We start from the raw sequence: 27,598 nt of genomic DNA on the forward strand, positions 1-27,598 counted from the left end.
ATCTCCTTACTCAGAGTCACAGGGAAGATTCGGGAGCAAAATGATCAGCAGGTTTGATGCTGAAAGTAACACAGAGCCCACTGAACTGATGTCCAGCGTGGAACAGGCCGAAGCCCCCCTGAGCAGCTGAGGCCGACAGCTTTGCTGGGAGCAGGGACGAGACCGTCAGAACCCTCGTGTTGAAAGACAACAGCCCGGGTCCCACCGCTGGTGGCTCTGACCGCAGACAAGTCTGTCTCCATTGTTGGGCCAGCAACATCTCTTTCATGGGCCAGCAAAGAGGGCCGACTGGAGGACATCCCTGCTTTATGCCTGAGTCCCCCCCATGGCTCTCGCCTTGGCGCTCCCTGCGGTGAGCTCTGCTCGGGACACTCAGGCCATGAAGTAATTGCACCCTCTGAGACTTCACGTGTCACGATGAGGAAAATCAATTCCTATCACCCGAAGAGGTATCACTCCAGGAGACCACTAAAAACTGCGGGCTGCCCTGTGGTACTGGAGTCTTTAAGGTAATTTTTACAAGGAAAGGGACACAAATTGGGAGTCAAAGAAAGCACGTTCTTTAAGAATCTATATAGGGGCAGAGGGCAACGAAAATAAACTGAGAGAGGACTTTTGCTCGGCACTATCCTTTCCAGAGGTATTTACTCAAGAAACAAAACCAGAGCACACTCGAGTGCCTGCCTGATGGAGGGAAAACTTGCATGTGCTGAATCCATTAGAAACTGTTCAGTAACAGTCTTCCTTGTGAAAATATTAGCCTTGTCCTGGTTCCAAGTTCAGCATCGCCACAGGTTATCTGTTACGTAAGTGCCTGCAGCCGATGCAGGATGGCTGGGCAGAAGAGAATTCACAGTTTGGAAGGGCTTCTACGCTTTCCACTTGGGTAGGAATGCTCTCCTACGGGCGCCGCTGGGCTGGCCCTGCTCACAGCTGGCCTCGAGGTCATTAACAATGCTTGTCAGCTTGAAATAACAACCTGGAGACTGATAACTGGCATGAGGCAAATGCCTGACATGGCTCTTCGACTAGGTCACCCGTTTCAGGGTTTTCCTCGAGTCCTGTCAAGCAAGCCACGCCATCACCCAACCAGTTCCAGAAAGGGCACTTTGCTCTGGTTCTGTCCCAATGCTTCACAATTATGAGAAACCCACTGTGAGAGCTGAACACAGAAACTGGCACGCTTTAAGCAGCATTTCCCAAGACAAAGAAGGCCCGGGGGCCCAACTGTTTCCTTAGAGGCTCAGAAGGGCAACGCAATCCTCTCCTCCTTTTCTTCGGCAAGCTCTACCAAAAGTGCAGTTAGCCTTTCCATTGGTATCGAAAATTCCTCGTGAGGAATAAGGATAAGCAAAATGAAGCCAGGGACATGAGACAATTATTCAGACAGTTCGGGAATAAATAACATTCTGTTTCAGACTGCAAGTGATTTGTGAAGATTATCAGTGATGACATTCTTCTGGTCATTCAAAAATTCTATTCTCCCCTTTGCCAGTGTAAGCAAAAAAAGGGCATCCTTTGCAAATGCTTATTAACTATTATGGTTGTTGGTAGGAAACCGTGGCTGGGGCTCTCAAGGACAGTACACAGAGAAAATGGAGTGATTATTTCAAAGACGGTGGCTTTGACAAATTTTAAATGTTCTTCCTGCTCCTTTCTTCATCTAATAAATTTAGTACCAGATACTCCCTTCTTCAATGAGCTGTGTATCACAGTGTGTTGTTAGCTAAAATTGTAAAAAAAAAAAAGTCTTCCTCGGCTAGATCAATGCTGCTATAAACACGCTATACAATTATCTACACACACAGGCGGACACAAGACAGGATCTGATCCTGAAGTCACAGGGTCTGAGCTGAGACACAATCGTTCCTTACTAGGCACTGGAACATGTGTAAGTCACTTAAATTTCTTTCTTCACTCTCATCTACAGAATGGGTAATAGGATCCAACAGGGTTGTTCTAAGGAATAAGTCAATAGGATCCAACAGGTTGTTCTAAGGAATAAGGAATGTACGCAAAATCCAATGGCCTGGTGCCTGGCACATAAAGGAAATACTACATATTAATATGACTATAATTATTAATATAATAACATGGTAACTATAATTAATATGTAATTATATTATATATTAATATCACACATTAATGTAACATATTACATATTATACATATATTACACATGAATATAATATTAATACATATTACATATTAATATATATATAAACCGAAGTTACCAGGGCACAAAATAAGCTATCACCTAACATGGACTCCCACTAAAGAAAGACTGTAGTAATACTCTCCACGGGTATTTTTTGAACTTGAGATTGTCATGCTCGAAAAAGCATAATCTCTTGTTGACAATACCACAATTTACTGCCACTGGGAAAGTTTATGAAGCCAAAGGGGATATGGTTATATGCATGAGAAGCAATTTTCTTTGCCACAAACAAATATGATTAAATCTATTTTAATACAGTGCTGACTTTATTTATTTATTTTTAAGACTGAGATTGGCATTTTGTGGTTCCAACTTAAAAAAAATATGTAATTTATACTTATCCTTCTCAAAGGGAGTTACTGAGGATTTTTTTTACTCCATACCCTGGACTGTGATCTTTGTACATCAATTACTCACACAGGGATTTCCTAATGTAGGAACCTGTTGTAACTGAGACTCATCCAGTTAGTGTGTTTGCTCATCTTTAATAGAGAGAGACTTCCTTAATTAATCTTACTGAAGATTTTACTGAATTAATTTTAGTTTAATTTAATTAACTTAATTAATTAAATAAGATTTTACTTAATCTTACTGAAGAAAATCTTACTGAAGATTTTCCTTTTAATGCTGGGTACAAGAAAGTTTATCACTTTCCCTTTTGACAAAAGTTAAACGCATTTATTGTAGAAAATTTGGAAAATACTGAAAAATATAAGGAAGATAAAAGCCACTTCTAAGTCCACCCTGAGTGATAACTCCTATGAACATGTTGTGACACAGTTTTTTTTTTTTCCCGAGTCTTATTACCTACTTCTCTTCTTTTCTCTCCAGAATTCAAAGTTGGTACCAAATTAATATGAATGGTTCTGTATCATACATTTTAATATTATATAATGACCATGTTTTCCCATAAAATTCCATTATAGGTATATAGTTTCGTTATTTAGCCAATATCTTATTAGGGAATATTTAGGTTGTTTAAACATGCTTTTCATTAAAAATTACTACAAGGAAATGATGGCTTATAAACCTGATCATTAAAAATTCTTCCTACCTGGCCAAAGCAACCCGCATAATGAATAAGGCTTGGGAAATCCTTAGAACAACTCAGCTCTGCGATGGCTTCGGTTTCACTCACCATCCAACGGACACACTCCAACTGACCATTCTAGATTGGAAAAAAGAAGAAAGAAAGAAATTCAAGGTCACTCAAGTTTGAAAAATACCTCATAGATGGTAATTTTGCCAAGGGAAGAAATCACGTGAATTTTGGTTCTTGTCATTTGGCTTCATTTATTTGCAGTCTATCACCTATTTTGTCTCTGGTCTGTGCTTTTGGCTCAAAATCAGATGGGGAGTTTTTACTGAAATGCATTTTCATAATTGTAATCAGTTAGTTTAAAATGACTTTACTGAGGTATAATTTGCATACTATAAAATATACTCTACCCTTTTTAAGCATATAGTTTGATGAATTTTGACAAATATATACTCTCTTGTAACTACCGCTCCCATCCAGATAGAGAACATTTCCATTCCCCCCTTTCCCCCAAATCTTTACGATTCCTCTGGTCTCCAGAGGTCTTCACCTTTGCCCCAGGCAACCACTGATAGGATTTCTATCACAACAGGATAGAGTACGGAGTCTTTTGGGTCTCACCTTTGTCCCTCGGCATTCATGCCTCTGAGATTCATCCAAGCTTCTGCTTGTATGAAAGGTTTGTTCTTTTTTACTGATGACAAGTATTCCATTGTATGAATATACCAACATTTATTTATTCATTAGCTCTTAGAATAGGCTTTTACCCTTGAGAATTTGAAATGGTAGGATTCCAAAATAAAGAGAGAGAAAATAACCTCATTATTCTATTGGTTCAAATGCTACGTTCCCTGAAGCCTTTGGTGACTCCATCTCTACACTGGCTTTTTCCTCCTGTGCTGAGATCCCACACTGTACAAACCAGGAAGGCAGCTGTGAAACGTATAACCTAGTCATTAGGACCCAGACTTTGGAACGGATTTAAATCCTCAATCCACTACTTAGTTACAAGACCTTGAACAAGTTGCTTCCCTCTCTGATACTCAGTTTTCTCATCTGTGAAATGGCAGGGATAGCACTAACTGCCTCATGAGCAGCAGATGAGACAAAGCATCTGAGCTTACTCAGCACCCAACACTTGTTACCTTTTACTAGTAGTGCACTCTCCCAGCTCCTCTATAACACAAATGAGACATTCAGCTGCCTTCCTGGTTTGCCCAGTGTGGGGCCTTAGCCCAAGAGAAAAGAGCTACCATGCCATGGAGTCCGGGAAGCTTATTCTAGACACAAGATAGAAGGGGTAGTCTACTCCTTTTCCATCTACACCTATTTGGATAGTGGAATTTCAAGTAGTCAACTCTCAACTGCTCACAGGCAGAGACTATCTTTCCACTGGGGGAATCTAGCCAGATCAGGTGGGTGGTGAATAGCTTCCAGGTGCCACTTCAGATCTGTCTCCTCCTTCCTCTGCAGTCATTGCTGCCAGGGGAGGTAGGTCTGTATGGGCTGGCTCCCTTGCCCCCTGGGTTTGGCTGATGGAGAGCGTTGGCAGGACACCAGGAAAGGAGAATGAGTTTGAGGTCCACTCTTTTCCTGGCTTTCCCAATTCCCATGGGGTTGCCGTTGGCTGCTGTGTCCCTCCACCAGTCAAAGGTCAAAAATCAGCCAGTTCTTCCATTCGGCCATCTCTAGCTTGTGCCTCTCCCCAACCCCTTCAGGCTCTCAGGTGGTAACAGCACTCTGCTCTTACCCCAGGATACTGTACTTTTCTTCTTGGGCTCCCTACACCCCACCCATCACCCTTTTGTACATGAATCCTTCATTATAGACGTTCTTCAAATTGCATAATTTGAGCATGCCAACTGTTTTCTACCAAGATTAAAATAAAGCCACTGATACTATGTGCTTTATTCCCTCTGAATAAAAAAAGGAATAGGAACCATAGTGAGCACCTACTAGGGAAGATAGTTCATATCAACTGGCATTTACACAGAACACAGAGAAGAGGCAACATTTCTGATTTTAATGATTTGAGTCTTGTCTCTTTTTTTCTTGGTCTAACTAAAAGTTTACTAATTTCTTTAATCTTTTCATACAACCAGATTTGGTTTTGTTGACTTTATTTCTTTTTTCTGTTCTCTATTGCATTTATTTCTGCTTGAATTTTTAAATTTCTTCTCTTCTGCTTGCTTTGAACGTAGTGTGCTATTCTTTTTCAAGTTTATTAAGGTAGAAGATTAAGCTATTAATTTTAGATCTTTCTTTTTCCCTTTTTTTTAAAAAAAAGATTTTATCTATTTATTTGAGAGAGAGAGCACACAAGCATGGGGAAGGGGTAGTGGGAGAGAGGAAAGCAGACTCCTTGCTGAGCAGGGAGCCCAACGTGGGGCTCTATCCCAGGATCCTGGGATCATGACCTGAGCCAAAGGCAGATGCTTAACTGACATGAGCCACCCAGGTGCCTCTCCTTTTCTTTTTTTTTAATACTGGCATTTATGGCTATAAATTTCCCTCTCTGCATTGCTTTAGCTGCATCCTTAAATGATAATAGAATGCATTTTATTTTCCAGTTTCCCTTGTAATTTCTTCTTTGATAAATGATTATTTTGGTGTGTGTTAATTCCAGATACTTGTGAGTATCCCTAATTTCCTTCTGTTTTGATTCCTAATTGCATTTCCTTATGGTTAAAGGACATACTTTGTATGATTTCATTCCTTTCATATTTATTGAGACCTGTTCTGTGGCCCAACATATGGTCTATTCTGGAGAATGTTCCATCTGTATTTGGGGAGAACATGTATTCTGCTTTTGTTGGGTAGAATGTTCTGTTAGATATCTGTTAGGTCTAGTTATTCAAGAAGGTAACGTTTGAATAAATGTATTAAATAATAAAATGCTGCTATAAAGGCGGAAGGAAATATATTGCTACTATGATCTTGAACACAACATTGCTTGCCATAAATAGAAATACCAAGAAAACAAAAAAATGTTATTACATTTCAGCAGGAGATTTTTGCCTGCTGGAGTCTCTGAAACTGGGATCACTCATACTGGATGTTAAAAAGGAACGTCAGTAGGTTATTTCTTTGAAGTCATTTTCTCATCAGACAAATGTGTTATCTTTGAGCTTAATCAGAAGGACTGCATGAGAAATAAAAAAGAAATTAAGGTTATTTCTCTCCAAGTCTGCTTAACTCCTAAAACAATGTATTGTGTTGGCCCCCTTTTAGAAACACACTGCTCTCACTGTATAGAAATCTTTCTTTTCAGTTATTTTGCTTAACTGTTCCCAAAGGGCACTCAGTAATGTCCTGAACTACCACAGTATCTAGTGTTGGGTTGCCCAGAAAACTCTCAATAAATTCTGCATGTAACTGGTAAGAATTTATTATGTTCCATTTAAGGAGTTTAAGGGTAGGGAAGAGGTGTTCTTAAGCCTTCAAAGCCCCTTTTCTGAGGTTATCTTTTTATTTGATACCATATCTCTGACTCTGCTTCCTGTCAGCCGAGTCACATTCTCTCAGCGACTTCTGCTCGTTTGAACCAAGTTTGTTGTCTTTAATGACAGCAGGGCTCTCAGAACTATGCTTAATGAGGTGAGACACTATCAGTTGGTCGCTGGTGTTCAAAACAAGGTCCTAAAACAGAAGAATGATGACTTAGTAGAACTCCCTCAACTTCACCAATGTCTATCAAATGACACTGAATGGACTGAGGCCAGATTCCCAAAGGGGGTGGCACTTACTATAAAATATTTGTTTTGACTTCTTTTGTAAATTCTAGATTAAATGAAGAAATAGAAGAAGAGTTCCATTTCTCATATCATTGTCCAGCAGTAAAAATATGAAAGGTCTGAGACCCCCAAATCCATAAGAGCTTTTGAGTCTAGTGGGTCTGATATGCGTTCTTCATTAAAACAAAGAAACAAAAACCACTGCAGTTCAAGGTTACATGCTGATTATATGATAGCAGTGCATTGACTGGAGGAGTTTAAGAATGAATTACCAATATGGATACCATAGAAGGAATTTATAGCCAGGGTTGGTCTAATGACCACCAAGTTTCTTATGTACTGTCCTACTCTGAAGATTCTTAATCCATGAAAACAAGCACTAAGGTATATAAATGAAGAAAAAGCTTTCTCATCCAACTATGTGGCTATGATATACTCCATAATTTAACATCAGTTAGGAAAGCTAATGAGCACTGTATTTTATAAACACTAAAAGAACAAGGCTAATGTCAACATTTATTGGCATTGCAAGAATATTTTATTCATCACTGACCCACACCCATTGATGACCAGATCTGACCCCTGTCTTCCCACAGGACTCTGATATAGGACTAGATCCTGAATTTGCCATCCTGCACTTGAATTACTGGCAACTTACCTGCCCTATCTACCTGGCTATCAGCTTCTGAGGAAAAGGGACTAGGTCTCATTCAAATTTGTATTGTCATCACCCAACACAGTACCTGGTGGACTTGGTACACATTGTTGAACTCAACTATACTGCACCTTGACTTCCCATCTAATTTCTCTTCATGATGGGTGTTTGCAGTTCAGTGCCTAATGTGACATAGCAACATTCACTAAAGGAAAGCAATATCTATCAGGGTCCTGGATCTCTTATTTTCTAAAAAAAAAAAATCATTTTCTATACTACCTTAGAAATAATACACTATCATTGAATAAAATTAAATAAAACAAAAAACAACTTTTAATACATAAAACTTCACTAAATGGTAGGGCACCTGGGTGGCTCAGTTGGTTAAGTGTCTGCCTTCACCTCAGGTCATGATCTCAGGGTCCTGGGATCGAGCTCCCATTCGGGTTCCCTGCTCATCGGGGAATTTGCTTCTCCCTCTTCCCTGCCCCTCCCCCACTCATGCTCTGTCTCTCTCTCTCTCTCAAATAAGTAAATAAAATCTTTAAAAAAAGTTCACTGAATGGTAAATAAATTAAAGATGCAAAAATTCAGATCTGCATAAAAGATATATTAAGGTAGGCCAGCAATCACTCGTTTTTCAAATGTAACATGTTCTTCAGTGAATACACAAGTGGATCTCTTTAACTAGCAAGTTCCCCTAGTAAATTTCAAAAATAATTCCATTTCTAAAAATGATTATTCAGCTTTTAGAAGACATAACTATTATGTAAAGCAGAGCACATATGCAGAAGCACAAGATGTATTATATTTCCCTGAACTTCGCTTCTGGCTTCTTCATAAATATGACTGAATTCTACACTTATTTGCGAAAGATCTTAAAAGTAATTGTAGTTTAATAGCTAACCTTCTAGCGATGTGTTATGTTTTACAGAGGCACTCACTGCAGTGAGCTATAAAAGACCACGTTTCCTTGACTCACAATTTCTAAGTTTTAACTCTATCCCAGTTGACACTACACTCAAAACTAGGCCCTGACATTCTAAACAACTCTTGGTACCGAAGACATTTACACTTCAGATGTGATCTGTTAGAAGCCTGCTTTATTATCTGAAATACTCCTGAGAGCTATCTTTCCTTAAAATACACCTTTTCCTCATTTGTCTCGCTCATTATACTCCCATTAGGAAAACATGAAACAGTCGCAGATAAATCCAGGTGTGGTTAAAATCTAAATTGCAGTCACCATGAATAACGAAAGTTCTGAGAACCACAATAGATCATTTTCCTTCCTCTTTATTAGCTGACTTGAAGTTTACCCTCGTTGCACAATAAATTGGAATGTAGTCGCCAAAGCTCAAAGCAGTTAGTACCTGAAATGATTACTCTCTTAAATGTAGTAGGCTCATTTGCCATTTGCTTGGTGTATCATGCTACTCTCTTCCTGTACTCATCTCTCCAACTTAGCTCAATAGGAATCTTCAAAAACAGAAACTTTTAGCGGTGGCGGGTCCAGCCCCCAACCCATCATCACCTTGATGGCCAGGCCCGCTGGAGTCAACTTCTCTATGTTCCGCTCACTGAGGCAATCTTCTCCCATCAAAGAGGTGAGGTGCTGCAGACATTCAGCGTGTCCCTGCGATGCAGCCACATGTAAGAGATTGTTGCCATTTTCGTCGTGAATTTTGTCTAGGTTGTCGGCAGCGAGGTGTGGCTGTATAGACAGTAAGATTAGAACACTTAAGTCAAGAATCAGAATGAGATGCTACGGGGGTTTCGATGTGGGCCCTGGGAAGAAGAGATGAGTTTCCAGGAGCTCTGGTGGCCATCCTGGGGATCTAGTAAGTCAGAAATTCCCTACTATTAATGCTAATGACTTTCCATTACAGTTTTTGCTATCCTATCCTTTAGAACCTGAGTCCTCAAGGGACTTATCTTCATGGGAGACATGGTGACCGGGCTCGGTCAGTGAGCTTGCGGAGACGCCAAGATGGTTTTCTAAACAACTGCAATGACAGTTATGGTAATTGGCAGGTTCCCTCTCTGTCTCCTCCATTCGACTGCTAAGTGCTGACAGCCAGACTGTGTTTTATCCTCTGTTGTAGGTTTGCTGAATGAAAGAACTACTTCTCTCCACCATCTGGTTTGCCTTGAACGACAGAGAACTGGCTTTGATTGCAAGCTATCTGATGGCTGCCACATCTAGAGCTACCACAGGATTTTTCCAGACACTTGCACCCCAAACAGAGTCCTGGGGCACCTGGAGGCTATACCTGGCCTTTAGTGTTCTCACCTCTAGTGAAGCTTAGTTCCCTGCATATGACATGGTTGATAGAGACTGTTGGGTGAGTCAAGAGGTGTTACCATCTGGGAAACATGAAAACATGGGATGGACAGGAGAAAAGAATAAACCAGAGAGAAAAAGAGAGGAAGAGCCAGGAGAAATAGAAAAGCTATTTTCAGGAGAAAAAAAAATATTACTTTTTTAGTAAAAGTGTTCAATCCTATCATCCTATGACAACAGTCAGACAACAATAGACCAGGCACACTGTACTTATCTCTGCATGGCTTTACCCTAAGTGGAATCACACTGCCAAGCTGTGATGCTTTCTCAAGTGAGACTTTAATTAACGTCATAGTACCAGCCCAGGCTTGCTACTGTTTGATCCAAGTCTGCAAGCCAGAAAAGAACAATGCAGGCAGATGGAGTGTGATTTCAGTTGAGCTCTCTCTGAGCCTAAGCAGAACAGACTTTTCTTACATCATGTTAACTCTGTGACTCAAATCTTTGGAAAGCTTCTTCATGTTCCCTAGACACGAAGCGCTGGAACTCGGTAAAAACTCCATGGAGGTCAGAGGGCAACCAAGCTCTAGGGTAAGCTTCTATCTGCAAATGTTTTCCAACTTCCTGGTCCAAGTCTTCTGAATAATGATCAGGATAAAACAGAAGACCCTCTGTTCATGTATCTGGCAGGCCCACCACCAAGGGACCAACATCCCCACAAGTAACCAAGTGAGAGCCCTGGGATCCATTTGAACAGGGAAAAGAAAGACATTCAGATTCACATTAAAGCAAGGGCTGGACTTTGTTTTGTTTTTGTTTTAGATTATGGTCAGATTCGTGCACAGATTCGTGCACAGTTCAAGTGGAATAACACTCCCTCTATAGCCGTTTGTTTTCTCCCTGTACTGACTCCTAATTTTGTATTTTAAAATTCAAGAGGCACATCATCTAACTCAGGCTATGAGTAAAGATGAAGCAAGAATAGGAAGAAACGCTCATCATTCTGTTACTCCTAATGGAGCTGATAGAACTGAAGTCTCTAGATGATGGAATGAGATCATACTTACCAGGAGAGATATCTGTCCTTCCTTAACGATGTTCAAGATGCTTTTCACTTTTTTCAGGTACTCACTCCTTTCTTCTGGGCCTTGGGTGCTGGTCCAGTTCACGCCCCCGATCGGCTCTTCTAGTTTGGGTTCTGTGGCTGCAGGCTGAGGATGGAAGGCCCTGAGCTGGCCGTCTGGCGTTGCCTTCTCGCGTTTTCGACTCGGAGGATCATTAAAGGTCTTGATGAGGAAGTCCTTAGTCTGGGTCTCGGGCTCATATGCAGAGCCACACTTCACCAGAGGCGGTGAGCTCTCAGACTCTTCCCCGGAGAGCTTTTGCTGCTCGTGAACGGCCGAGGACGCTTTTCTCAAGTGAGGGCTTTTCACGGGCGAAAGAACACAGAACGGTGTCATGTTGGCTGGTGAGCTCTCAGCACTTCCGGGGGAGCAGGCTTTGCCAGAAAGGCCATTGATGGTGGTGCACAAACCTAAAATTCTCTTCTCTGGAGTCACCTTGGTGAAAGAGGCAAGCTGTTGACTGGATTTAATGTAAGGCACATCCAGAATCTCATCCATGTCAAGGTCATAATGCTCCAGCTCCCCCAGCAAGGTGCTGGGCTCGGTGCTCTTACTTTGGGGACCACTGTCTCCATCTCCAGGGCTGAGCTCCTCGGGTTGGGGGCCTGGGTCGGAATCACCCCCTTTCTGGTACTCCACCTTCTGGTTCTTCTGGTCATCGCTTTCATTGTTCTCCAGAGTCTCTGGCTGATGTTTCAGCGGGGAAACTCGCTTCACAGGACGGAACTTACTGTACACATCCGCGATTCCTGTGGGCTTTTGCGTGTTTGTCATGAGAGCCGACACGTTGCAATTCCAGCTCGAGCTAGAAACTGTTTAGAAATAAATACAAGAGGAGAGTATTACACTGAAACGCCGAAGGTATCTTGGCCACGCAGGCAGGTGTAGTCCACTTACGTTATGCTCAAAGAAAGCTCCTGTCTGAGGGATGACTTAGAGAGACGTGTATCATACCAAACAGTTCATACTTACCACTGGAAAACTGAGGGATAAAAGTTATGGCCTATTGGCTCAAAATTAATTAAAATAGTATTCATGGAAAAGCAGACAGCTAAAACAAACAAACAGATCCAGACAGATTTTTAGGTTCATTCCCTGGATGGCTATTCCTCTTTGGAAGGATTAGGATACTTGTCACCACCTTGAAAAACAGAAATGGGAGGTCAGATCCTCTGGGTTAAATGAACTTCCAAAGTAGTTTGGGGAGAGAAGGGATGTACACACACACACGCGCATGCGCACATGCATACATACATATATGTATACCCCTAAAGCTTAAGAAGTCCCACATAAAAAATGGGTAAATTATTTAATATTGGGCAAACTGAAACTTGTGACCCATTGGGTGACTGTCCACCACAGATGGGTATCCCAGTGAAGCATCACTCAGGGGCATTTCCCAGTGCTCTCTGGCGTATGACACAGCAACATCATGTATTAACACTTCACAACGGAACATGTTGTAAGAGTCAAGGAGGCCCTCCAATGTTGGCAAAGCTGGGAGCAGCCAGGAGGAGAAGGAGTTGCAAAGGGAGAGTGAGATGCACAGGTTGGTGGGCTTTTTTCTTTCTTCTCCTTTCTCTGCAAAGCTTAGATAAAGATTGTCTGGTTTGCCTTTGAGTGAGCGTCTGGTAGAGACCAAGTGTACAGTGAAACAGCAATGCATCTGGAGGTTAAAGATAAGAACACCATCTCTCCCCGTTAGCCTCATGGAAGGCAACCCTGTGCCTTCTCCTGGTGCAGGATGACGGACCACAGTCTCCTCCCTCATGATGACCCTGCTTCCTCTCTGGGATACTCCCCTGACTAGACAGATGACCCGGCACCTTTGGAAACTTGTAGGCCACTGGTGTATGGACTCTTCCCTTTCCAATTACATTTATACCATCCCCCTTCAAAGGGGGAAGGTTTCAGGACATGCCCTCCATCTAGGGGCCTCCCATCCCACTCTCCTCTTCTGGAACAACAACAGTTAGGAAGAATTTAATCTAAAAGCATGTGCTTGTGTCCATTCTTTGCTACTGGACACGACCAAAGAATAAAAGAGATGGGGTATATTCAGGTCTGTAACTTCTAGGACAGTCCCTGGCTACCACTACTTTTAGGGGTGAAAGTTATTAAAAGTTCCCCAAATTTAGATCACTGGTCAATCTTGTTCCTATTGCAATGTGTTCTAAAAAGATTCAGAGAAGTTCTGGAAGCGAGCTAAGGAGGTGAGAGTAACCATTCTGAGACTGAATGCTATGTAACTGCTGGTGGGTGGGGTCTTTCCCCCCAAAGAGACCACAGTTTGCCATGGGCTTTTTCAGACGGTCTGCACTAAGTGGTCTAGTTCCAAGACCTTTAAAATCTATGAAGAGAATACTATGAGCCGTGAAGGGAGGCCTGGATTCCACCCAGTAAGGAACAGGTATTAACAAGAATGTTCCAGAAGGGAAGGAAGGTATCTAGATGCTGTTAAGCTGCTGCCTCTCTTCCCTTTCGTTGGCTCTGGTTCTAAACTGTACACAGTACTTGGCACAGAGCAGACAATTAACAAATGCTAGTATTTGAATTTGAATCTCACTTTGTGCAATGCATTAAATCTCCTTGTAAATGCCCAAAGCGCATCCTTCTGAGGGATTTACAGCTTAATATCACAGGGGACAAAAGTCCTGTTAATAAACTCAGAGGAGTGATAATCACCAATGAGAGCTGGATTTTCTAAAGTTATTTATGAAATGTAAATATGCAAAGGCAAAGACTAATTCCAGTTGGTCCATTATAAATTTAAAAGATTTCCTATCCTTTATAAGTCTATTTTTCCCCTAAAAATGTGAAGCTATGAAAAATTGTCTGCCAGAAATTTCTGCCAAGCTTTCCTCTCTTCCTTTCAAGAACACATGGTTACTTATTTAAAACAGCAGAGAGATAGCGGATGTAAAGTTTATAATGTGTAAATATGCCTTTAATTTTATCCATCAATTTTTCTGAAAAGCTTAAAATACAGTGGCCAACGTGTGTGTGTGTGTGTGTGTGTGTGTGTGTGTATACTCCATGACATTTCAGAGATACATATTTATTATTAGGGATGGTATTTGCTAATATTTTGCCAATTACCTTGATTCCTTTGGAACTTCTTGAAAATGTGCATCTCAGGATGTAATAAAAAAATTTTAAAGTCACATAACTTAGTGGACCAATACAACGAGTGCATTGTACCTATATATTTATGTATTGTATAAGGTCGCGGGTTCAAAGGGCTACTCTTTTATGTTGGCTTTATTTACATGTGAAATTTTTTCCAAGTGATACAGGGAAATGGATACCATATGTTTCCCAGCTGTTTTTACTGACAAGAGCCATTAAGAATGCTCTATGGAAATGAATTCTGTCTGAGTCTTATGAAAACACTTCTTTCCACAGAAGGGTCTAGAAACTAAAGAAGGGGCATCAACATTAGTCTTGTTGTCCTTCCTCTTCTTCAAACCTCACTCTTTTTTTAGGCTCAGAGTGAAATCTATGCTTTCTAGTCTGTGTCTTGTTGACCAGGAAAAAAAAAATCCCAGTTATGTGAAATTGATTATTCAAGAGAGTCTCATGAGAATGCTCCAATTTATTACTACATATACTCATCTGAGGGGGAAGGGCAATTTTATGCTACACATAAGACAAAACTTTAGATTATTTCTCCTAAGCTGGGAAAATGAACATTTTAAGCACAACATAAGAAAAAGGGCTACATTGACAAGGTTTTAACTTCCAATTCTATAAGTCTACCCCAAATTTCATTTATATTGTTGTTCTACCCCAACACCATCATCAATTTCTAATAACACAAGAAAACAAAGTTCAGACTATGGTTAATAGAGAGATTTTGAGGCTAAATTTGTTTTCTGGAAATCATGAATAAAGGCCTCATACGTTAAGCTTTAAATCCCTGAAAATCTTATCTATTATCTTATTAGATCTTTACAAGCTCTATGAGAACAGGGTCTGTGTCTAATTTATCTCTCTATCCCTCACAGCACTTAGCAAATTGCTTTATATAAATAGGTTCTTAATGATTTTTTTGTTGAATGGATTCATTTTTAACAGCTTACGAAAGTAAAACATGTCTAGTATACCTTAAAACTGTCTACCTGATTATGTCACAAATTTTCTGAAATGGTCATGAAGTAAATGCAAGTGTTTTTGAGGCCGACTTATAGGCCACGGTGATCTCTTCCAATCTAACTGTCATTGGAAATGTCTCTGAACTCCAGCAAGGTGGTTTCCAGTGGCCCGCTGACCATCCACACTTAGCCCGTATCTTCAACAAACATTTAATGTGAGCCTAGAATGGGTGCATATTCGTCACAGGCAGCATGTTCCAAAGCAGGGGTCTTACCCCTCCCTTCCCTTACTTGCTCCCTCCCTTTCTCCTACTCATCAAGCACACATGCTCTACTATCTCTTCTTTGTAATCTTGGCCTGGGTCAGATGACCACTCATGCAGTTTCCCAAGCAATCTCCCTGCGGAGCATCGCTGGCCCTTCTCTTTCCTTGACCTGCATCTCTCATCCCTCCGGGCACCAACTCCTGCTGTGGCCTGATCGAAAAATTTTCTCAAATCTGGTCCCTCTTTTCCAGCCTTATTATACTAACTGGACCACATGGGAACCCTTGCATATCCTCTACAAAGTTCTAGCTACTTCTCTGGTCTTCTTTTCTAGTCCTGAGTTATCCCTCTTCACATAGGTCTGATTTTGTCACTTCTTAGCTCAGAATCCTCAGGTGGCCCTGTATGGCCTATAACATTTCCCCCTATGTAGCATGCATATCCCTGCAGTATCAAAGATGGCACACAGGAACCATACTGAATACTCCTGACTTAGAGAATAAGGGAGCCATATGCCGTTCAACTCTCTTTCTCCCACCTAACTCATTCAAGGAATCTCAGTTTGGTGCTACAGTGAATTTAACTCCTCTCCCAAACTTACCATCTCCCTTTAAAATAATGAGACTGCAGGCCTCAGGCTAGGAGACTTTCAGGAGCAAAGAGTTAACAGGAATGTTTTATTTTCATCACATTCATTTTAATGATGACCTTGAATTGACTGCAAGTGACGTTGTTTTTTTTTTTAAGATTTTATTTATTTATTTAAGAGAGAGCGAGCGAGAGAGAGCACAAGCAGGCTGAGGGGCAGAAGAAGAAGCAGACTCCTCACTGAGCAGGGAGCCCGATGCCGGGCTCGATCCTGGGACTCTAGGATCATGACCTGAGCCGAAGGCAGACACTTAACTGAATGATCCACCCAGGCACCCCTGACGTTGGTTTTATATTTACAATACTGATGTGAAGTTTCTTTTGAAAATAGGTATGTTTTAAAGTAAGACATTTGAGGAAAATGTTAAACAAATAATAGCAAGAGTAGTTTACAGGGAGAGAAAAAATAATATAAGGCGGCTTTGGATTTAACACATATTGTGGAAATAATATTTAAATTACTAAGGTTTGGGAAACTGGCTTTCAGGATAGTAACTAAATTCCTTAGCATAGATGTAGCAGGTTTTTTTTTTTTTTTTTACACAGGCATACCTCAGAGATCTTGCAGATTTAATTCCAGATCGTTACGACAAAGGGAATATCGCAATAAAGTCAAATTAATTTTCTGGATCCCCAGTGTGTATAAAAGTTATGTCCTCGTTATTAAGTATGTAATTGCATTAGGTCCAAAAACAACGTACATACCTTAACCAAAAATACTTTATTGCTGAAAAATGCTAACCATCATCTGACCTTTCAGCGAGTCATCATCTTTTGGCTAATGGAGGGTCTTGCCTTGATGTAGATGGCTGATGACCCATCCCAGTGGTGGGTGCTGGGCTGGCTGTGGCAATTTCTTAAAGTAACACAACAATGACATTTTGCCACATTGACTCACTAACGATTTCTCTATAGCATGTGATGCTGTTTGATAACATTTGCCCAAAAGTTGAATTTCTTTCAAAATTGGACACAATCCTCTCAAACCCTGCCACTGTTTGATCAACTAAGTTTATGTCCTGTTCTAAATCCATTGTTGTCATTTCAGCAATCTTCACGGCATCTTCCCCAGGAGTAGATTCCATCTTTGCTCATCCATAAGAAGCAACTTATCATCCATTCAAGTTTTATCATGAGATTGCAGCAATTCAGTCCCATCTTCAGGCTCTACTTCCAACTCTAGTTCTCTTGATGTTTCCACCACATCTGCAGTGACTTCCTTCATGGAAGTCTTGAACCTCTCAAAGTCATCCATGAGAGGTGGAATCAATTTCTTCCAAACTCCTGTGAATGTTGGTATTTTGACCTCTTCTCATGAATCATGGATGTGCTTCATGTTATCTAGAATGGTGAATCCTTCCCAGAAGGTTTTCAGTTTACCCTGCCCACAGCCATCAGAGGAATCACCACCTATGTAAGCTATAGCCTTCCAAAATGTATTTCTTCAATAACAAGACTTGAAAGTCAAAATGACTCCTTGATCCATAGGCTACAGAATGAATGCTGTGTTAGCAGGCATGAAAACAACATTCATGTCATTGTCCATCTCCATCAGAGCTCTTAGGTGACCAGGTTAATGAGCAGCGACATTTTGAAAGAAATCTTTTTTTTCCTGAGTGGCAGGTATCAACAGTGGGCTTAAAATATTCAGTAAACCATGTTGTAAACAGATGTGCTGTCATCTGGGTTTTGTTGTTCCATATGCAAAGCACAGGCAGAGTAAATTTAGCGTAATTCTTGAGGGCCCTAGGATCTTCAGAATGGCAAATGAGCATTGGCTTCAACTTAAAGTCTCCAGCTACATTAGCCCCTAACAGGAGAGTCACCTGTCCCTTGAAGCCAGGACCTGACTTCTCCTCTCTAGCTATGAAAGTCCTAGATGGCATCTTCTTCTGACAGAGGGCTGTTCCATCTACATTGAAAATCTGCTGTTTGGTGGAGCCACCTTTGTGAATGATCCTAGCTAGATCTTCCGGAGAACTTGCTGCAGCTTCTACATCAGCACGAGCTGCTTCCCCTTGCACTTTTCTGTTACAGAAAGAGCTTCTTTCCTTAAATTTCATGAACCAACATCTGCTAGCTTCCAACTTTTCTTCTGCTTCCTCACCTCTCTCAGCCTTCACATAATTGATGTTCTCGATGAGGCTTTGGCTCAAGGCAATGTTGTGGCTGCTTTGATCTTCTAATGGGACTACTAAACTAAAACTCTCTCCATATCAGCAAGAAGGCTGTTTTGCTTTCTTATCATTCGTGTGTTCACTGGAGCAGCACTTTTAATTTCCTTCCAGAATTTTTACCTTGCCTTCACAACCTGACTGTTGGGTGGAAGAGGCCTAGCTTTCAGCCTGTCCGGGCTTTGGATCATGTCTTTCTCACTAAGCTTAATCATTTCCAGCTTTTGATCTGAAGTAGAGACATGCAACTCTTCCTTTCATTTGAACCCCGAGAGGTCCTTGTAGGATAACTGACTGGCCTAATTTCATATTGGTGAGTGAGTCTCAGGGAACAGAGAGGCCGGAGGAGAGGGAGAGAGATGGGAAAATAGCTGGTTGGTGGAGCAGTGAGAACACACACAACCTTTATCGATTAAGTTTGCCATCTGATATAGGTGTGGCTTATGAGCTCCAAAACAATTACAAGAGTAACAGCAAAGATCATGGATCATCGATCAACCTAACACACATAGTAAGAATGAAAAAAATTGAAAAATTGTGAGAATGACCAAAATGTGACAGAGACATGAAGGGGGAGAATGCTGTTGGAAAAATGGCGCAGACAGACTTGTTTGACACAGCACTGCCACAAAACTTCAATTTATAAAAAAAAAATAAAAAATGTAGTATTTGAAAAGTGCGAGAAAAATGAAGCACAATAAAAAGGAGGTATGCCTGTATTTATTTTCTAATTTATCTTCTCATCAAAGCACCCATCATCCCACATCACTAATTCCCCCGTGCACCCTCCATTGCTAAACTCCCCAATTCTGGACACACCATGTTCTTCCTTCAGTGCTCCTGCCTTTGGGCAAGATCCCTCTCTTCCGACAGTGCCCTAACTGCTTTCTCTGCCTGAGACAAGGCTCATCTGAGGAGATTCCCCTCAGGGTTACCTCCACGGTGCACTTCGCCCGACTCGCCCAGGAAACCATTACTCCTTGCTTCTCAGCGCCCTGAGATATACTTGCCCGTACCTAGAGTTGGATATTTATGAAGCTCTTTTGCAACTCTTCACACATGCATCTGTCTCACCGTCTGTCTTGAGAGTTCCTCTAAGGCAAAGATTGCTCATGAACCTCCTTGTGTTTATAATCAGCCATCTGTCTAGCATAGCATCTCACAGATATGGGGGCCCAGTGGCTTATCTTTTAATGAATGAATGAATGAATGAAGGGAGGAGGGTGGGAGGAAAGGAAGAAAGGAATATGCTAGCCTAAAGATGCAAAGTATGGTCCATAAATATCAGTCATCTTGTAACAATGAGTCACCCTTGCCACATTTGGGGCACACTGTGTTGAATATTTCAAAGGCAGTGTTAGTAATGTACTGAAGATAGACATTTAGAAGATGTGCTGCATATGGAGATATTTTCATATATTTCCTACAATAAGTTCCAAGCCTTGATTTCTTCATGTGTAAAATAAAAGGGTTAGACTATATGATTGCTAAGACCTGATCCATCTCTAAATTTCTATGACTATATGGAATGTCTACAAATAACAGGGCTCTCTCTTCTAAGTGACTCACTATGAAACACTATAATTCTTCTGGATCCATGTCTTTCAACAGATCCTTACAAATTTATAATTATGAGGCTAAGCTGATTGCTGACACAGAACAACTCGTTGGCTCTTGGGACTGATAAATTAGTATTTTCTTAGGAAGATAATGTACAGTTTGGTATTGCAACGGTGGATACAATTTTCGAGACCAAACGTCAATGCTGGCTCCCCAGATGCCTATTTATTTTACTTCTAAACATGGAGTTACATGTCCCTATTAGAAAATTAGCTTTAGACATCAAGAAGAGAAAGAAAAGGGTTATGTCTTTAGGATAAAATAGTGTTTTCCTACTATTGACTGTAAAAGCTAAATGAATTCTATTTTCCATGAGAAACAAAATAATCAGTTTTACTCACAATTGCCTTAAAATGTACATAACAACACACTCCACATCTATAGCTACCAGAAGTCCAGGCACCTTCAAGGACATACCTGCTAAGTTCTCCAACATTCCATATCCTTCTATTTTTACACTTGAGGGACATTATGAAAGATTGGGAGTGTCAGCATTAGTCATGAGTTTCGTTAAGCCACTGTAAACTTAAATCTGCAGTGGACCCACTTATTGCAAACACTTCAGGCTCTGGAAGGAATGGTGACAGGTGACTTATACCATCTCGTGACAGTGGGAGGAAGGGTCTGGAGTCTGAGGGTGGATGACCTGATGGGTGCTCTTCTGCACCATGCCCGGAGACTAGAATGTAACCTGATCCAAAACAAAGGTTGAGTTAACTCTGCATTTGGAGAATTGTGTAGTGCCATTATGTTGGGAAGAACCCATGTGAGGAATGCATGTTTCTGGAATGTTCCCACGGAATTGCTTGTTCATCTCTTTCATTGATGCCATAGACCCTTTATTGAGGGTATTGTGAGTCTGAAGGGGGAAAACAGAGCACTTTCTCATTATAAAAATAGCAACCAATGATTTATTTACCTTAAGACATTAAATACTATTGGGAAAGATTCACTGCTTTGGTTCTCAAGTTCTGACTTTAAGTGGCTACTGGTATCAGGCAGCTGTTGGAAGTGTCAGATTCACATTTTGCTATTTCCAGCTCTACCCACTGTTGTCCAGACTTGCTCATATAACTTTGTGCCCTATCTGTACCCATTTCTTCGTTCTGTGAAAACTCCCAGAAATCCTCAAGCCCTTACTGCACTAGACAGAAAAGATACTTCACCAAAGAGGCACATTCTGTCATGAAATCAGACTCAATATTTTGACAACTTTAAACCTTCGAGCTTTGAAAGCACAGTTTATGTAGAAGAGCAGTTGGTGGGTCTGAAGAAAGTCCACGGTTTCAGAGTCATTCTGTCATCCAAAAAATTTGCTGACCTTCGCTTTGCCATTAGCCAAACCTCTTGAGTGCATTAAGTCTTGTATTCATTCCAGGCCCCTGTTCCAGGCTCCTTCCTTTCATTCACTCCCTCCCTCTGCTGAATTGCAGAGAGAGACACAGGACAAGGGACAGTGAAGAAGCTCATCAAGCAGAGAAGCACTGAAACAGAGGACAGCTTGCTCTGGGTGGTATCTGGAAAGTGTTAGGAGGCCCGGTGTGCTCTCTGCAAAGTGCAGACACACACCAGTTTTAACTGAAGGTGGCGATGTTTTACAGTGTTGATCAACTGCCAAGGACAAAGAACACCAAGTTACCGCTCTTCTGTGAGGGAGAGAAGGAGAGGCAGGTGGAGGACGTGTGGGGGTGGGAAAATCCTTCCTCTCTACCCTCTACTCCCCATTTCTCTATTCTCCATCTCCAACTGCTGACTCCCCCAGTGTCTGAGGATTTGATTTCTAAATATGGAGCTAGGTATTTCCATTAGAAATAGAGCTTTAGACGCAAGAAAAAGAAAGAGAAGATGGGTATGCCTTCAGGGTATAAGAAGAGTATTCCCTCCTGTTTTCTGGTAAAAGTGAAATGAATTCTATTTTCCATGAGAAGCGAAGTGGTAAGTCTGTGAAACATGGTCTCATTTTTGAGAGGAACACAGTTTAAGGTCTGGAGGGGAGGAGAAAGGGGAGCGAGGCCTAGAGTTGGCCTGTAGCTTACGCTTCTCTTGACAGCCCTCCTGGGGTCTGTTCACAAGAGCTCCCACCTGGACCATGGTTTTTAGTTACAAGGCCTCTGAGAGAAAGAGCAGGTACAGCTGAACAAAAGCAAAGTGCAGACAGAGGCTTTTCCCAGCATAAATGAATGGCAGAGTTACTTTCTTCTGTCTCCTGGTGCAGTATGGTAGACACTTCACAAGCACCACTATAAACAATGGAAAAAAAAAAACCACTTCTGTGTATTTTACGAATTTCTCAAAATGATATTTTTAAAATTGGAATGTTCCTAAAATTTCCTCCATCTAACATTTTTTATTATGTTATGTTAGTCACCATACATTACATCATTAGTTTTTGATGTAGTGTTCCATGATTCGTTCTTTGCGTATAACATTTTAAAATTGCTAATACCATATATTTGTGTAAGGCTTTCTAAGTTTCTGAGTACAAGGCCAAGGGTATGGTTTCCTTAGGGGTTTGTGCAACAACTCTGCAGGATGGATGAGCAGTTCTTGCATAGTCTCGCTTGAAATAAACGAGAACTCTGGGAATTTTAAGTGTTATACTGCAAATCGCAGAGCTTGCTCACTCTTCCGCCAACACCGAGGTTCCCTGACTCCAGCTTTCTTTCCATGACAGGGCATAACTGCCTTATCAAAATTACAATTATTCCTTATTCATATATATTTTTTAAGATTTTATTTATTTGAGAGAGAGCGAGAGCATGCAAGCATGAGTGGGGTGAGGGGGAGAAGGAGAGGCAGGCTCCCTCTCTGAGCAAGGAGCCCAATGCGGGACTCGATCCCAGGACCCTGGGATCATGACCTGAGGCAAAGGCAGACGTTTAACCGACTGAGCCACCCAGGTGTCCTCATATTTTCTCTATTTGGGTCACATATAGGTAACGGAATCCCAGAAACCAGAGGTAAAGCCTGGTTGAGCTCATTTCAGATTCATGTGGACCTAAATCCCGAACCCTGCTCCCTGCCTTGGTTTTGGTAACCACTTGCTGAGAAGCTTCCGGATGGGAGCAAAGTTAGGAAAATGGTTTTCCATAACAACTTTTCTTAGAAACAGTTGAGTGGAAGAATTTCCCTACTTTGTTTATCATTAGTGGCATTAGCTTAAATTTAGGGTCATCTTATCACCGAGAATTTGTTCTTTCAGCTGCCAATTCTTTCAACTGGTGAAACATGGCAATCTCGTATGTAAGCAAGAGATACAGGAATATGATAAAGCCTGTTCAGAAGGGTTAAATTGACAGAATGCTAAAATACTCTTATAGGGTCCATTCATTCAACACATAGTAGCACATGGTTCTGTGCACATGGTTCCAGGGGTGCAGAGGTGAATGAAATAGACATAATCCCTGTCCTAATGAGAGAACCAGACAGTAAAGCAAGCATACAGATGAATAAGAAATTACAAAATGCAAAGTGCTTTGAAGGGAACGCAGAAGGTACTAGAAGACAGCAGCTGAGAAGTCTCATCACAGAGGTGACGTTTAAGCTAAGACCAGGGTTCACGAGAAGCCAACTATGTGAAAATCTGAGGGAAAATGTAAGAGATGAGATCATTTTGTGGCTATCTGGGTAGAAGGGAGCACATTTTCGAATGCCTAAAGTGGGAAAGAATCTGGCAGGTTCTATAGCTCTTACATCTAGAGCACAGTGAACCAGGGCGAAAGCTACCAAAGATGAGGCTGGGGAAGGTTGTCAGGGGCCAAACTCATTTGGGCGTTTCCTGGCCACAACAAAGAATTTTAACAGAAATGGGGTGTCCTGGGGGGATTTCACAGAGAAGTGAAATGATCCACTTTGCAAATTAAAATGCATCCTTCTTCCCACTCCGTGGAAACAGAGGGTGCACAAGGGTTAGTGATGAAGAAATGGGTGAGGACTAGTTCATGCTGTTAACCCAGATGAAACACAAAGGTGGCCTGTCCTAGCTGGTGGCTGAGGAAGGAGATGGAGAGAAGGGGGCAGATGGGCACATACTCTGAGCACAGATGACTCAGGACCTGGTGATAGGCTGATGGGGAGTGTGAGGGAGAGAGAGAATTCTGGCTGCAGTCCCTGAGTGGGTGTATCAGTAAACTGAATGCCCATGACTGAGGGAGCGCCTGAGGAGGAACAAGTCGGGGAATGGGATTCAAGGATTCCTTTTAGAATTCCACAAGACATCCAACATAGACATGCGGCCGGCACGTAAGGAGGTGGCTGGAAGCCCAGGCAAGCAGAAGCAGCATGTAAGTGACATCTGAGGCATGACAGTGGATGAGCTCCCAACCCAGAGAGACTTGGAGACTGAGAGGAGAGAGGGTCCTATTGAATACAGAAGCCCCACTTGGATATTTGAAGTCCAAGTAAAGAAGGAGGAGGACTTGCAAAGGAGATAAGGAGACGTCAGAATATTGGTAGAAAAATGAGGAGATAGGTGGTATCACAAAGCCAAGAGAGGAGAATGCTTCCAGAAAGGAGCGGTCAATAGTCTCAAATAGGGGCCAAGAGAGAGGAGAGTATCCGTGTCAGCAGATGTGACAACATGGAAGTCGTGGCCTTCCCTAGGGAGGTGGAGGTCAGGCTGGAGATACTTCAAGTGAAGGAGGGGGGGAGGGCTGGAGATGGGGGTTCCCCTAACTCTTTATAGTAGGTTGGCTGTACTTGGAAGTGGTAGAGGGGGCTGGGAGAGGAAGGAACAGAGAACCAGGGTGGGAGTCACCAGAGGGGGCATTGTTTGTTTGCTTTTTTTTTTTTTAAGAGAGGGAGAGAGTGAGCACGCATGCAGGGGTGGGACGTTGGGGGGGCAGAGGGAGAGGGAGAGAAAGAATCTTAAGCAGGCTTCACACTCAGTGCAGAGCCCTACGTGGGGTTCAAACTCACAAGCCTGAGATCATGACCAGAGCCGAAATCAAGTCTGATGCTTAGCCGACTGAGCCACCCAGGTGCCCCCTGTTTGCTTGCTTTTTAAGACAGGAGATGATCAGAGAGTGTTTGTTGGATGAGGGTAATGACCCCGCAGAGAGAAGGATACTGACAGTACAGATACAGATAAAAGAGGAAAGCTGAAGGATCAGGGTGTCACACCAAATGAAAAGAAGCAAACGATCAGCTGGCTCATACCTCAGTTATGATACAAAAGCCAAAGAAGGGAGGCTTTCTTTCGCCTCGTCACACCTTCATTTGCTCATCCATCCCTCAGATACACACAAGGCTCCAGCGTCAGGCGCTGGGGATTCCATAATAAACAAGAGACATAGCACTTAGTCTACTAGAGAAAACTGATATTAAACTAACATCATATTGTTAATAGTTTTTTGAGACGCAGATATTTGAAGAGGAGGAAGCTATAGGGAGCTGGGAAATAATAGAGGAAGTTGGGAGAGCAGCGCTAATATCATCTAGGCTCAAACTGTCCCAATTGGGAACCACTAGACACCTGTGGCTCTTGAGCAGCTAAAATGTGGCTGGTGACCCACGTTCAAATAACAGTTTTGATGTATTGGGTTAAATTAAAGATATTAAATTAATCTCATTGGTTTATAGTTTTAAAATGTGGTTCTTAGAAAAAAAAATCATGTCAGTGGCTTGCATTGTATTTCTATTGGAACATGGTGGTTTTGGGAGTCAGGTAAAGGGGTCCTGAGGAGAGGTGAAGCGGGAGGTGGAAGAAGGAAATGTTACATGGAAAACAGAGCACACTGGAAGAACTGAAGAAGGTTCCCTGATGCGGCAGCAGACTGTGGGGGGAGGGAGCATGCGAGGAAGCTCGCTGAACCAGGAGAAGATTACTCAGGGCCCTAAAGGCCACAGGAGTTTCCCACTTTATGTCTTGAGAACCCCCTTGGGGAACTATTGCTTGGTTTTGAGCTCGGAGTGACACTCATCACGGACACTGGGTGAGCACCAGCGTGTCCTAAATCAGTGCTCCTCAAACTTGAATATGCACCAATCACGTGGAGAGCTTGTTACAAAATGCAGATTCTGATCCGGGGGTCTGGAGGGAAGGTCTGAGTGTCTGCCTTTCCAAGCTCCCAGGTGATGCCCATGGTGCTGGCTCTGGCCCTGGGCCACTCTGTGAGGTGCCCCCAAAGGGTCTGGACTTCTGCGTTCACTCTTGACTCTTTCTGAGGATCCTTCAACTATGAGATTCCAGGATTGTTTCTATGACTTGAGTTTCTTTTATCACTTTTATTTTTTTAAGGGAAGAGTCAGAGCAAAGGAGGTGTGTGGACAAAGAGGGCTCATTTTTTTTAAGATTTTATTTATTTATTTGTCAGAGAGAGAGAGTACAAAGCAGGGGGAACAGCAGGCAGAGGGAGAAGCAGACTCCCTGCTGAGCAGGGAGACCGATGCGGGACTCGATCTCAGGACCCTGGGATCATGACCTGAGCCGAAGGCAGATGCTTAACTGACTGAGCCATCCAGATGCCCCAAGAAGGGCTCATTTTAAATGGGAAGATAGAGTGCATTTAATTTTGGGAAATTAAAGGAAAAGGAGATGTTTCCAGCCAGAAGCGGGATGCTCTCAGAGATGCTATGAAGTTCCAAAACTAGTATCCCCACCCCCACACCCTTAACACACCCTTAACACACACTCACACTTCTGCCTTGGATTGGGAAGACAGGACTAGGAAACCAGTCTCCCTTACGACAGGAACGAACTTTGGAGGCCATGCAAGGTACAAGGCACTTGGCTTTGGTATCACTTCTTCCTTGTCGCTCAGCTTCAAGTCTTTCCCTTCCTGCCTAAATGATGCTTATCTCCCTGCTTCCGAATTTTCATCCTTGCCTCCTGCACACTTCCTTGAAATCACTTCTACCAAGATTTCTGTATCAATTTTGAGGGTGCGAAACATGTTTCTCAGAGTCCAATAAAAATAAACTAAATCAGGGGAGAGGAGACTGGGTCCCCTTCCCCTAAGGTTCCTCTCCCTTTACATTGTCTCATTTCTTTCTTAATTCCCCAATGCTAGTAAAGTTTTAGAACACCAGGGAGCTGTGGTACTTGTAGTTATGGCTCAGGAAAGACAAGAAATGTGCAAATGAAGAGAGCAAGGGCCAAGCGTGCGATGTATCAATGCTCTGCTCCTTCAAGCCCCTTACGTTACTTGCAACACTACCAGAGTTTTACTTTTAACTTTTCAATAGCCCCCCTGCTCCTGTCTTGCCCCATACTGACTTGTAGCCTTTCTCGCAGAAACATAAGCTAAGTGTTAATGGATTAAAGGCAGAGATGGGGGCGCCTGGGTGGCTCAGTTGGTTAAGCGACTGCCTTCAGCTCAGGTCATGATCCCAGGGTCCTGGGATCGAGTCCCGCATCGGGCTCCCTGCTCCGCGGGAAGCCTGCTTCTCCCTCTCCCACTCCCCCTGCTTGTGTTCCCTCTCTCGCTATGTCTCTCTCTGTCAAATAAATAAATAAAATCTTAAAAAAAAAAAAAAAGGCAGAGATGGTCTCTCCCTCCGGACAGAGGGCGCAGGTGTATGCTTTCACAGATAAGTTCCGGGTTTTACTCGACACGATGGCCACGCACGTTCTGTAGCAGCAGATAAAACTTTCCCTGCGTGATGATTGTAACCGAAACAAAAACTAGGCCTCGGGAAAAGAAATTCTAGAAAGAAATAGAGTCACATTTTGTTTTGGTGGCAGGATTAGCTGTAATTTTTGCTTTCCATTTTTTATAATGAATGATAAGTAAGATTTTGTT

At 42.2% G+C, this 27,598-nt stretch overlaps 1 protein-coding gene across 14 annotated transcripts in view; it reads right to left on the minus strand.

The window, feature by feature from the left end:
- The window catches only part of SNCAIP (synuclein alpha interacting protein), a 176,899-nt gene that overhangs the window by 48,513 nt on the left and 100,788 nt on the right, over positions 1–27,598 (minus strand). For all 14 annotated transcript variants that reach the window (XR_014147272.1, XM_081827193.1, XM_006728801.3 and 11 more), the window contains exons 4-6: positions 10,998–11,866; positions 9,181–9,360; positions 3,273–3,386 (exon numbers count right to left, since the gene is read on the minus strand). Coding sequence is in view for 13 of the 14 variants with exons in the window: in XM_081827193.1 (XP_081683319.1) it covers positions 3,273–3,386; positions 9,181–9,360; positions 10,998–11,866 (1,163 nt within the window). In the remaining variant the exon portion in view is untranslated. The remainder of the gene's footprint in view (positions 1–3,272; positions 3,387–9,180; positions 9,361–10,997; positions 11,867–27,598) is intronic.

Source organism: Leptonychotes weddellii, chromosome 7, assembly GCF_054177405.1.
Source record: "Leptonychotes weddellii isolate Sample4059 chromosome 7, ASM5417740v2, whole genome shotgun sequence".
Classification (NCBI taxonomy): domain Eukaryota; kingdom Metazoa; phylum Chordata; class Mammalia; order Carnivora; family Phocidae; genus Leptonychotes; species Leptonychotes weddellii.